This window comes from Homalodisca vitripennis, chromosome 6 (genome assembly GCF_021130785.1).
Source record: "Homalodisca vitripennis isolate AUS2020 chromosome 6, UT_GWSS_2.1, whole genome shotgun sequence".
Classification (NCBI taxonomy): Eukaryota; Metazoa; Arthropoda; class Insecta; order Hemiptera; family Cicadellidae; genus Homalodisca; species Homalodisca vitripennis.
In genome coordinates this window covers 48,108,088-48,121,816 of record NC_060212.1, presented here as the reverse complement: position 1 = coordinate 48,121,816, position 13,729 = coordinate 48,108,088, and the positions used below count along the sequence as shown (strand labels likewise).

The 13,729-nt window shown below is 41.9% G+C and overlaps 1 protein-coding gene across 1 annotated transcript; it reads left to right on the top strand.

Moving 5' to 3' along the window:
* Nucleotides 1-1,759: 1,759 nt before the first annotated feature.
* Nucleotides 1,760-2,554, top strand: LOC124365372. The gene is made up of 2 exons (XM_046821347.1): nucleotides 1,760-2,058; nucleotides 2,261-2,554. The coding sequence occupies exons 1-2, from the start codon at nucleotides 1,760-1,762 to the stop codon at nucleotides 2,466-2,468; spliced, it is 507 nt and encodes a 168-aa protein (XP_046677303.1). The 3' UTR covers nucleotides 2,469-2,554.
* Nucleotides 2,555-13,729: the final 11,175 nt, after the last annotated feature.

Genomic DNA, 13,729 nt, shown 5'->3' with positions numbered 1-13,729 from the left:
AACATAATAAATAAATAATATAATATTAATAACACAATAAATAGAAATTTGGTCTATAAATAACATATACAGTAGAACCTCGGTTAACCGAGCCTCGCTTAACCGAGACTCCGGGTTAACCGAGGCCGTCCTCGGACGATTTTTTTTATTTAAAAAGCAAAAGAAACACGCACAAACTACGTACAGTAATGAGCGTTTGGGTGCTCCTTTTATCGCAATACGCACGCTAGCCTGCAATGCGTTAAAACTACTGTACAGTAAATTGTTGGCAACTGTTGTGTTTCCTCGGCCAAATATTTGCGTAGCTTAGCGCTTATCTTTGCCGAATGCATACGGCACTGTCACCCGACACCGCTCGCCAGAGCAGCTGCAGGTGTTGTAACCCGACACCGCTCGCCGCCGGACCAATGCGAACTGTTTCAATGCCGAGACGCGACTGAGCCACTCGCTCTCCCCACCACCCCGATTCGACTCCGTAGCTTATTGCGCATCTAGTGGGCTGTCCTGGTGTACAGCTTCAGCTCGGATGTGTTCGTGCATCATCGGTCTGCCCGAAGACGCCATTTCGTCTCAGTGGCAGTCCTTTGTTTACTTTTACAAGTCAAGTGTCTATCACTGTTTTTTTTATTGTGTGTTTAAGTGCAGTTACAGTAGGTGTAAATGAGTGCTAAACGCAAACGTGTCCGTTGTGTCCTTAGAGACTAAACTAAATGCGATTCGTCGTCTGGACAATGGTGAGTCAATAAGAACAGTCGCTAAAGACTTGGGTGTTGGTGAGGTTACCGTCGGAGATTGGAGGAGGAAGAGGGCTGAGTTAGAAAAATGGGGTGCTCAGAGCTTAAATTCCAATTGCAATTCAGAGAGAAAAACGTTTAAAAAGTGTGAGTATGAAAAAACTTCCGAGGCTTTATTCTTATGGTTTTCGGAAATGAGAGCAAGGGGAAGTCCAATAAGTGGGCCTATTTTGCAGGCAAAAGCGCTAGATTTCCATAAATCTTTTTGGCGATGGCGATGAACCTTTTACCGCTAGTTTCCGGGTGGTTAATGCGATGGAAGAACCGTTATGGAGTGCGGCAACTTAATATATCTGGGGAAAAACTTTCAGGTAATGAAACTGATGTGACAGTTTTTGAAGAAAAAATAAGAAAATTGATTTTGAGTGAGGGTCTTACATCCGATCAAATATTCAACTGTGATGAGACAGGCCTTAACTTCAGAATGTTGCCCTCAAAAACTTTAGCCAGTCAGCAGGAAACATCAGCTCCTGGGTATAAGAAATCTAAAGATCGAGTTACAGTTTTAGGATGTGCCAATGCTGCAGGAAGTTTGAAACTCAAACCAGTTGTAATAGGCAAGTATAAAAAGCCACGTGCTTTTAAAAATACTAATGTGGACACATTTCCCAGCACATACACAAACCAGAAAAACGCATGGATGGACTCGCGGATTTTCAAACAATGGTTTTTTGAGGAATTCGTTCCAGTCGTTGAAGCTTTCTTGGAGAACAAAAAACTCCCTCGCAAGGCCCTTCTTATTCTTGACAACGCTTCGTCCCATCCAGATGCTGATGAGCTAGTCAGCGATGGCATTAGAGCCTTATTTTTGCCTCCAAACGTTACTGCCCTCATCCAGCCTCTAGACCAGGGAGTTCTAGAAACTTTTAAGCGAAACTACAAAAAGAGGCTGCTTAGAAATCTACTGGAGAAGCTAGAGGACGGGCTGGGTGTCACTGATGCTCTCAAGTTAATCACAATGAAAGATGTTGTCTACTGGGTGTCAGAAGCTTGGGATAAACGTTAGGGAGGACACTATAAGAAGGTCATGGCGCAAACTTTTCGGAATTGAAAAGGCAAGCCGCCAAGAGACAGCTGCTCCTGAAAACCAGCCAAGAGCATGTCCTCCTGAAAATGAAGAGCTTGTGAATCTTTGTAACCACCTTCCAGTGGCTGAGCCCATCAGTGCAGAGGACATCAGTGAATGGATCAATGGAGATGAGGATCAGGCCCTAACTGATGACGTGATTATCCAGATGCTCAACCAACCAGAAGATGATGACAAGTAAGTTTTTGATTTTTTTATTTATGCAAAATTTTAACATAAAAACATAATCCAACATCAATTTTTTAACACAACTACAGTATATTTGTTACACTTTAGTTAAATGTTGCCCATTCATCAATCCAAAACTAATTTCATACCAATTCCAACTGCTGCCTTTTGATTGCGTTACGGTTACGTAAAACAAAAGTTTTTTTTACAGCGATGAACCTGATGGGGCGACTGAGAAAATATCACATACAGAAGGTCTAAGAACGATCGAGGGAGCACTGGCATACATTGAACAACAAGAAACCGCAACAACAAACGATTTAGTTTGGCTGCGACGCTGGCGCAACAGGGCGGCTAGCCTAAGATCCTCTAATCTAAGTCAAAAAACAATAACTGATTTCTTTGGGAAAAAAGATTAGCTTACTTTGTTTATTTTTGTACAATGTACAGTAAATTAATTTTCATTTCTTTGATTTAATTTTGTAAACAGGAATACTGTACTGTAACTAAACTTCTGTACATTGTGTAGCCTATATCATACGTATTCAGTTGTGCAATAAATTGAGTGTTATATTAAAACAGTGTTTAGTATTGTGAGTGTTACCGTTTCCTCTCACGTTTTATTGCGTACTAATAACATTTCTTGTACTAATAAACTAAACAACAGTTCAGTTAATAACTTTTGTTCATGTTTTAGTATATCTTGAGCTATTTTTAGCCCCGGTAACGATTTTTAGGTTACGTTCCGTGTTATCCGAGGTTCGCCGTATCCGAGGTACCCTCGGTCCCAATTACCTCGGTTAACCGAGGTTCTACTGTATCAGGTACGGCAGTAGTAAATCTAAAAATTTTAACAGGTAATATTTTTTATGAACTGAGGGGAGGGAAAAGGTTGTAGAATTTCTAGGCCCACTAATTTTAAAAAGTAATTTGGTTTCAAGTTTGTAGCAGAAAATTAAAAAAAAAATATTTAAAGCCAATTTTCGAAGGAGGCGGGGGCTTAGTTGCCTCCACGAATCCGAATTAAAGATGAAATCCTCCCCTTCAGTTCATGTAACTAAACTAAATAATACTGGCTAATATACTGGCCCTCCTCCAGATCTAACATCTGGCAGCGCTCCATACAAGCCAATCCTCTCAAGTGGTATAATAAGTAAAAAACATTTCTGATCCAACCTTGTTCCAGAAGAAATTAATGGGAGCACTACACTCCGGTTGGATGCCGGTCCAATAGCGCTGGCAGGGCGCGGGCATTCAGTTAGCTTCAGTGCTGTGGTCAGACTCGCCGCATCAGTCCCGCTGACGGCACTCACGGGGACCCTGTAGAATCCCAACATAACCAGTAGAAATTCAGATCAACTTTACTACAACCCGAGAAATAATAAAAACTTAATTAGGTTTGCCACAAAGTATAATAAAATATTTAAATTTAACAATTAAAAAAAAAATAACAATCTGTAACTAACAGTACCTTTTAAGTATCAAAGACTATTTCCTAAAAATAACTCAAGACACCAAGTATTTTAAGATGCACTACTTGGTGACAATATTAAATATTACATAGGCTAGGACAGCCATACTAAATGATTAAGCGTGATAACATTTACTTGTAACTATAATTCGCTGGATTTTAATCATTATATTATAATAATTTACATTTTGCTATTAAATATTAATTGTAAGGTAGGCCTGATAATAATTATATAATTTACAAATAATAACAATACATTATTTCCCAAATAACAATAATTAAATAATAAAATCGAAATCATGAATGTTGCCACCCAATTTTGCACGAAACACGAGGTAACAAAAATTTGCAAAGTCTGTACCGTCTCGCTTACACTAAAAAGACAAAGTGTGTACACGGAAAAAAGAATTTCCGTTCGCCAAACGGATCAGTTAGAAAGCACTAGAGCAAAAATAAAAACTTAACTTGCATAGTAAATAAAATAACAAATTTTAGAATGTACGAAAGACAGGAACGAACACTTTGCGACACGAACACGTACACGAGGAACACAAGTTACAAAAATATATATAAATTACTTATAACTAATCTACGATAATATATGTCTGGGTGGGAGAGAAAAACCGCCAACTAAATAAGTTAAGAGAGTGCAAAAGAACATTTACCTGCCGAAAGTCGGAGAATTAGCCAGCCATGTGGAACGGGACGAGCAGCGAACAGACAGCAAACGCAGTAGCTTCTCCGAACGTGTCTCCGAACAGTCTGACCGCTCCGAACAGTAGCCGGTGCCGGTGCCGGTGAACAGCTGGTCGGTAAACTAGTCAAGGTCAACCAGCTGACCTCAACCAATCAGTCCAACCAGGCAGAAAATCAATACTTGACGGAGTGACTCCCCCACCGACTGACAAGAGTGGCCGAGGTGGGAAAATAATAGACAAAAAATAAATTGCCCAAACTGAGCCCCGGCTCAACCTCCCCCACTAAAAAGGGTGCAACCCCAAACAAAACCTCTCCCCCACTGAAAGAAGAACCAACAAGCTCTGGCACAGGATACGGGAAGTCGGGAACCCTAACAGGAAACGAAGTCCTGAGCAGGAGGCAGACAAAACACGATCCTCCTGAAATTTTGAGAGGCGCCTCTCTTGGAGAAAGAAGAAAATAGAAAGAGAGTAAAACGACACCACAGGGAAAACCAGGGGTGATCAGTCCCCGGACACCCCCGCAGCTGCACCAGTATCCAGAGCATGACCAGAGGTATCACCACGGAAGGCCTTCAGATGAGAAACATGGGCCTTCCGCCACAACCTCCCCGATACGGGATCAAACCAACTCAGCAGTAACTGGGGAGAGAAAACGAAGAATCCGGTGAGGACCTGTCCACCGATAGCAAAGTTTGGCTGCCCGTTTATCCACGGCCGAACTGACCGGATGGGCCTTACAAAAGACAAGATCCCCCACCTGGAAGGGGTTAGCAATACGTCCCTTATTGAATTTTCTCCTCACCCTTTCCCTAGACTGTAGGAGCTTAACCCTGACTGCTTCCCAAGTGTCACTCACATTGGGAGTACCAGGCACTGGTAGAAGACTATCCAGACTCCAGAGATTAGACAAGGGATCAGAAGGAGGACGACTAAACATGACCTGAAAAGGCGTGGAATCATGACTTTCGTGAAGAGCAGAATTGAAGGCTAACTGAAGCCAGCTCAGGTTTTCATCCCAGGTAGTTTGTTTCTCAGCGTGATAAGCGATGAGGGCGGCTCTGAGATTGCGGTTGAACCGCTCAGCATGAGAAGGCTGGGGGTAGTAAGGAGATGTCGTAACATGTTTGATTCCATGCCCAAAAACAGAAGCGATGAAACTCCCTCGACACGAATTGTGTGCCGTTGTCTGAGACGAAGGTGGCGGGCACTCCAAAATTCTGTAGAAGGCGGGACTTGAGTGCCTTGACGGTGAGCGACGCCGTGGCACTCCTAAGAGGAATCAACCAGCAAAACTTAGAGAAAGCATCCACAGCAACAAGCAGGGAGGTGTTCCCTGACTTGCTACGGGGAAAGGGTCCCACATAGTCAATGAACACTTTCTCAAGAGGCCGCTCCGCCACCTCGGAGGAAAGAAGTCCTAATTTGGTATTTTGTGCTGGTTTACTGACCGAGCAAAGATGACAAGCTCGTACTCTACCAGCAATGTCTCTGTCCATACTCTTCCAGATGAACTTATCTCTGATTTTAGCGATGGTCTTGTGAATACCTAAATGACCGCCCACGGGAGAAACATGAAAGTAGGAAAAGACCATCGGTATGAGGGCACTCGGCAGAACAATCTTGGGACCACCTCCGCGTCGGGCACGACAGCAGAGGACACCCTTGGACAAGAAGTAAGGAGAGTGGGCTACTCCCTCCTGGAGCTCACCAATGATGTTTGACAACTCGGGGTCTTGAAGTTGGTGAGAGCCAAAACTCTCAAAGGCAGCAGGGAAATCCAACATCACAGTCCCACACAATGGTGCTTGAGAATCAACAGGATCGCTGGGTAGATGATACATTCTAGAAAGAGCATCGGCGACGACGTTTTGGGTGCCGCGAATGTGCTGCACCCTGAATTTAAAGGCCGCAATTTTGACAACCCAGCGACCAATCTTCCCGAGTTGTCGAGGATGGGCCAATAGCCAGGAAAGAGCCTGATTGTCAGTTTCCAGCAGAAATTCGGAATGCTCTAGGAACCTCCGAAACTTATCCATGCCGAAAACGACCGCCAGACACTCCAGCTCATAAATAGAAGATTTCTTTTCCTGAAGGGTCAAAGTCCTAGATGCAAAAGCGATAGGTTGCCGAGCGCCGTCGAATTCTTGAGAAAGCACAGCTCCTACAGCACAGGATGAGGAGTCAGTCTGCAAGATGAAGGGCCTACTAAAGTCCGGTATTCGCAGCACAGGAGGTTGGATAATGGCCTCCCTAAGCAGTTGAAAAGCACGTTCTTGATCTTCACCCCAAACGAACTTTGCGTCTTTCCTTCTTAAAGCGTTCAGAGGGGCGGCCACCTCGGGAAAGTCAGGAATAAACCTACGGTAGAAATTAACCATGCCGATGAATCTGGCAACACACCCTTAGCATCCTTCGGAGGAGGAAAATCCCGAATGCCTTGGGTCCTGGCAGGGTCTATAGATACCCCCCTAGACGACACGAGGTGACCAAGAAACGAAATTTCAGACTGGGCGTAAGACACCTTCTCCGGATTGACAGTAAGGCCAGCCCTACCCAACCTAACCAAGACCTCCTCAAGATGTTTAACGTGTTCCGTGAAAGACTCACTGTAGACCAGAAGATCATCAAGATAATTAAAGACATACCTGAACTTCACATCGTGGAAGATGGAGTCAAGCAACCTAGTTAACGTTTGGGCCCCCACAGCTAGCCCCATCGGCACAGATCGGTACTGATACAAATTCCACGGAACACAGAAGGCCGTGAGAGGACGTGATTCCTTCTTCAACGGAATCTGATGATAGGCTTGGTTCAAATCAAATATAGTGAAAAATTTGGCCTTACCGAACCAATCAAAAGCAGAATGGAGATCGGGGAGAGGCACTGAGTCTATTTCAATCTTGGCATTAAGTTTTCTTAGGTCGACCACCATACGATTTTTTCCATTCGGCTTTGGAACCAAGAACGCTGGACTGGCATACGATGAGTTTGAAGGCTCAATAACTCCTTGATCCAAGAGATCCTTGATGATACCACGCATAACCTCCATCTTTGGAGGAGCCAACTTGTATGGGTGGGAGCGTACTGGCTGAGTGTCAGTCAGACGAATTTCATATTCAATAAGATGGGTAGAACCGAGCTTGGGTGTGAGGACCTCCGGAAATCTTGAGCAAAGCTCACGGAGAACCCCAGCTTGCTCCTCATCCAAGTGACCGAACGGGTCCCCAGGGGCAGAACCTTCCTCACACTCCACCTCACCAACCTGCGGTGTCGATTTGAATTTATCAGAAAAGGGGACTGACACTCGCCGATTGAATTTGAAATAAGACTGGCCCGCCTGAAGATCCAGCACCAAACCAGTCTTTTGAATAAAATCCGCCCCCAAAATACAGTCCATACTCAGGTCCTGGGCCACAAGGAAGCTCCACACCCATGAAAAATATTCAACCTTAAACTTGATTGAAGCCTTCTTCGAAATTGGAAGAGGGGAATTAGAAGCAGTCCAGCAAGTTAAAGAAGACTCCTCGGTGTGCTTCACCAAACCTAACCTTGAAATGGCTTCAAAAAGACGGGAAGAGATGAGGCTACAGGCTGACCCGGAATCAACTAGGGCCTTATGCACTGAGTCTCCTTATATCACTAAGATATTGATATAAGGGCACACCGAAGATGCTGTCCTAAGCCGTAGGTTTCCCTTTTCTGCTAGGCTCGTAGTGTCCAAACTATTAATCAAATTTTTCGCAAAGGTACTATTTTTTTGAAATTTTTTCTTAGACCTCGGGGGAACTTCGGATAAAACCCCCCTTTGATCTAGTTTTTTGGACCAGTGCGATATCTCCTAGGACACTCCCGACGAGTATGACCTTGTTCACCACAGGCATAGCAGATGGGTAGACGAAGCCCACCTGAGTGGAGTGGCCCATCCACGGGATTCTGTACGGCAGTGACAGCCCTGGAGGGCTGGATGGAACGAAGATTGTTCCTCTCCGCCCTCTGCCGGTCAGCAAACTGCACGCTGCGCGAAGCAATGCACAGACGGTCCAGTTCAGAAAAGGTGGAAGGGCGACCAGCAAAAACTAGACGGGACCTCTCTTCAGGATTGAGACCCTCAAGGATGGTGGTGACCACAGTACTTTCGGGGATGTTGAGCCTTAACACCCTATCAGTGTCCCTCACCTCGGCCACAAACTTTGCCAAACTCTCTCCGTTGCCCTGAGGCCTAAAGAATTTCTCCACACGGAGACGTTCCCTCAACTGACCAGGAACAAAGAAATCCAATGCCTCCCTATGAAAATCATCCAGGGTACCACCCCTCTGGAGAACTCGAACCAGACAGTCACCCAAAAGGTGGCCTACAAAACGGAGAGATGACATGCAGGAAGCTCGCTCCCTGAAGACCAGGCAAGTCATACAGTCGCAGGATCTCAGAAAGAAACCGCAGCAAGGCTTCAGTATCAAGACCATCCACCGTTGGTAGTCGCTGCAGCAACGGGGTAAGTGGGTTTGGAAGCTTGTGATACTGAACAAAGGATCCCGTCATCACAGTCCCCAGTCCTCCAGATCCAGCAGGCATTTGGGTCACAGGCCCCCGGGCCCCGTCCACACCAGACACCTCCGCAACGACTGATCCAGGGATCTGGCCTTCACCCTTAACAGCCGCAGCAGAGTCAACCGCAGACACAGTTTTTTCAGGAGCCTTTGCCCCCTCGTCCCTCTCGAGTACAGTCAGCAGGCCGTCCACCAAGGTGATGCGTTCCTCCAACCACTCCCTATCACCAGAACTGGTAAGCTTGGATCTAAGTAGCGACAGCCTCATATGTAGATGGGTAAGCCGGGACAAATACCTATCCCTCTCTCGGCCAGTGGGCGGCGACTCCAACCAGTCCTCCTGACTATTTTCAAAAGTCTCCAACTTAGCCTCCAAAATAGGCCTCTGCTTCTGGAACGCCAAATCCCTAGGCCAGGTAGTGTCCAGGTCCATATTATCCCGCAGTTGCTTCCGCATGGACTCGCAGTCGGAACCCGGATTAAGCCCACGAGCCAACAACTCAAAATGGAGATCCTCCTTCAGCAAGTATTCAGGCACCAGAGAGACAGGCATGATAACAAAGAGTAACAAAAAACTAACAAACAACACACTGACTCGAAGTCAACGACTAACAAAGCAATAACTAAGGCGACAAGAGAATAACGCAGTGAAAAAACACTCTCAGCAGGGTCCCCAGAATTCCTGCCGTCCACGAAACACGGCAGCGAAACCAAAATACCGCAACAAAACACTACGCCGTACCAGAACAAAACCAGAAAAAAAACAACGATGACAAAGTATAACAAAAACACACAAGTAACAATAATCAGAAAATAAATAAACAAGTTCACACACTTCCTGTCGATCAGCAAAAAAATAGCACAGCGAGACGGCACAGGCGCAGGAAGTCAACTAACAACTTCAACTCGTGCCTCTCACCACCAGTGGCAAAACAAAAACCCCGGGCCCGCAGAGGGTAAAAACACGTAACCACGCTCTGCTACCATTTTGTTCCGAGTTAGCGAAAAAGACAGGAGGTCTCGGAAGCGCGCCCCTCCCAAACTCGGAGCAAATCATAAAAAACAATCACATGCCACTAGTGGGAAGAGAGACAAAGAGACAAGATTTCGAGTAAATGAAATATAATTAATAGGTGGCAAACATTTCCATGCAAAATACAATATACAGTTAACTGCAGCACCACGGTGCACCGCGTAACTTAAAAACTAAATAACAACAATAACATAATTTCCAATAATAACAATAACATAATAAATAAATAATATAATATTAATAACACAATAAATAGAAATTTGGTCTATAAATAACATATATCAGGTACGGCAGTAGTAAATCTAAAAATTTTAACAGGTAATTTTTTATGAACTGAGGGGAGGGAAAAGGTTGTAGAATTTCTAGGCCCACTAATTTTAAAAAGTAATTTGGTTTCAAGTTTGTAGCAGAAAATTAAAAAAAAAAATATTTAAAGCCAATTTTCGAAGGAGGCGGGGGCTTAGTTGCCTCCACGAATCCGAATTAAAGATGAAATCCTCCCCTTCAGTTCATGTAACTAAACTAAATAATACTGGCTAATATACTGGCCCTCCTCCAGATCTAACATCTGGCAGCGCTCCATACAAGCCAATCCTCTCAAGTGGTATAATAAGTAAAAAACATTTCTGATCCAACCTTGTTCCAGAAGAAATTAATGGGAGCACTACACTCCGGTTGGATGCCGGTCCAATAGCGCTGGCAGGGCGCGGGCATTCAGTTGGCTTCAGTGCTGTGGTCAGACTCGCCGCATCAGTCCCGCTGACGGCACTCACGGGGACCCTGTAGAATCCCAACATAACCAGTAGAAATTCAGATCAACTTTACTACAACCCGAGAAATAATAAAAACTTAATTATGTTTGCCACAAAGTATAATAAAATATTTAAATTTAACAATTAAAAAAAAATAACAATCTGTAACTAACAGTACCTTTTAAGTATCAAAGACTATTTCCTAAAAATAACTCAAGACACCAAGTATTTTAAGATGCACTACTTGGTGACAATATTAAATATTACATAGGCTAGGACAGCCATACTAAATGATTAAGCGTGATAACATTTACTTGTAACTATAATTCGCTGGATTTTAATCATTATATTATAATAATTTACATTTTGCTATTAAATATTAATTGTAAGGTAGGCCTGATAATAATTATATAATTTACAAATAATAACAATACATTATTTCCCAAATAACAATAATTAAATAATAAAATCGAAATCATGAATGTTGCCACCCAATTTTGCACGAAACACGAGGTAACAAAAATTTGCAAAGTCTGTACCGTCTCGCTTACACTAAAAAGACAAAGTGTGTACACGGAAAAAAGAATTTCCGTTCGCCAAACGGATCAGTTAGAAAGCACTAGAGCAAAAATAAAAACTTAACTTGCATAGTAAATAAAATAACAAATTTTAGAATGTACGAAAGACAGGAACGAACACTTTGCGACACGAACACGTACACGAGGAACACAAGTTACAAAAATATATATAAATTACTTATAACTAATCTACGATAATATATGTCTGGGTGGGAGAGAAAAACCGCCAACTAAATAAGTTAAGAGAGTGCAAAAGAACATTTACCTGCCGAAAGTCGGAGAATTAGCCAGCCATGTGGAACGGGACGAGCAGCGAACAGACAGCAAACGCAGTAGCTTCTCCGAACGTGTCTCCGAACAGTCTGACCGCTCCGAACAGTAGCCGGTGCCGGTGCCGGTGAACAGCTGGTCGGTAAACTAGTCAAGGTCAACCAGCTGACCTCAACCAATCAGTCCAACCAGGCAGAAAATCAATACTTGACGGAGTGACTCCCCCACCGACTGACAAGAGTGGCCGAGGTGGGAAAATAATAGACAAAAAATAAATTGCCCAAACTGAGCCCCGGCTCAGTGTGCAAAGCAACAGGTAACCTCTAACAGTACATATATATGAGATCATGTAGTCTAACTTTTACTATAATTTTAAAGACTGTTATGAAACCTGTTTAATTTGACACAAATAGTCTGTTAAGAGATAAATATTTTATTTATATAAAGAGAGGCAAAATCAGTTTAGAACTAAAAATACTATGACCAGAGTAAATTAAAATGACTTTATATATATATACTTGTTAACATATTTTTTTTATTTTTGAAAGCAGTAAAATTCAACATTGGCGTCAAAAATATAATTAACTCGCACCAGAAGTGCTCGTACAGGTGCAAAACATACGAAATTAAATGCAAAGATGCGAGTAACTGCTAGTATTAAATATTGTTTAATGACTTTGAAAGAGTACATAAACAATGTAAATCGACAATGTAATCGAAAATCCACATTTCAATCCATAAATAAGTAAAAATCATTATTCCAGGTGATCAACCCACGGTATTAATAATATGAATAATCCAATATTGAAATGAGCGAGATAGCCGCACTTTAAGGAAGCACGTTCTTTCCCAAGTTCAATGTTCATTCTACATTAATAAAGCTTAATAAAATATTGTATTATTAAAATATATTATTATCATTAAATTATAAACCATATTTAAGGAGGTTTGGAAACATTCTGCACATTTGTGGCAGTCCCCAGAGATTAGACCTGGCGCGGCGCAGGTGTTCACATAAATTACTGACATTGTGGCAAGGTTACACTCCCATTATACCACTAGGTAATGTAATCTAATACTCAGGAAAGTACGTGGTAAGACTTCTGTAACTATTACTCTACTGTTAGATAGCGCGGCGCAGATGTCACCGGTTCACATAAAATACGGACATTGTGGCAAGGTTACACTTCCATTACACCACGAGGAAATGTAATCTAATACCCTGGAAAGTACGTGGTAAGACTTCTGTCACGATTACTCTACTGTTAGACAGGGGGGCGCAGGTTCCTCCGGTTTTCATAAATTACGGACGTTGTAGCAAGTGTACACTCCCTTTACACCACGAGGTAATGTAATCTGATAGACCGGAAAGTACGTGATAAGCCTCCTGTCACAATTAGTTTACAGCTTCATGCGTTATATAAGTTATTATCCAATTTTAACCAATAAACCATTACGACCTAAATATGTTTTTAATGTTTTAAACTAATTTTAAAGATACGATATTTCATACTGCCACCAAATATGTTTTTGTAATAATACTGCAATAATTTGCATTCTTTAATATTGTTTAGGATTTTAAACCTGACTAAAATAATAATATACTTCGTTCAGAAGTGATTTAAATGACCAAATTAAATATTTAATACTATGACAAATTCTAATAAAGTCTGGTTTACGCTATAAAGCGAAAATATATCCCTTCGTGTTACATTTAAAGACCAAAATTATAAGAACTCCTCATTGGAAAATTTCATTCTCATTTAGTCCTAAATCAGAGCAAAACTAATAGTTGCAAAATATTTTTTGCTGAAAAAGGCAAAAGTTGATATTATATTACTTCTTATTTATAATAATTTAAAGGAAGTTTAATTATAGCATTTTTACTTTAGAACATAAATTATTCTACTCACCTAGATGTAGTATTCACCTAAATGAAAGTACATAAATTATTATGGAATGTTATTATTCATAAAAGTTTTGAAAAAAATATCATAAGAATACATACGGTCCTAATGTTAAGATTATAAATAAGATTAACGAGGAAGAGGAATTGTGTGTTATTATCAAAATAATTATATAAATATATATATATATATATATATATATATATAATATATATATAAGTAGATAATAATATGGGGTTCCTGGCGCACTTTCGGAGCCGACCGAAAAGCAATGTAAAATACTGTTCAATGTACCATAAAGGAAGCTGAGAAATAACACAGCAAATCTCAATGAAAAATTAACCGAATCTACAGTCGTTCGTCTCCAAAAGCGATCGGTACATTACTATCTACTCTGTGGAATGAAAAATTACCGAATCT

Bases quoted from the DNA above. Each gene is read 5' to 3' on its own strand.
- LOC124365372 (XM_046821347.1), top strand. From the start codon at position 1,760: ATGTTGTCTACTGGGTGTCAGAAGCTTGGGATAAACGTTAGGGAGGAC. The intron at 2,059-2,260 runs GTAAGTTTTTGA...TTTTTTTTACAG, and splicing joins CAACCAGAAGATGATGACAA to CGATGAACCTGATGGGGCGA.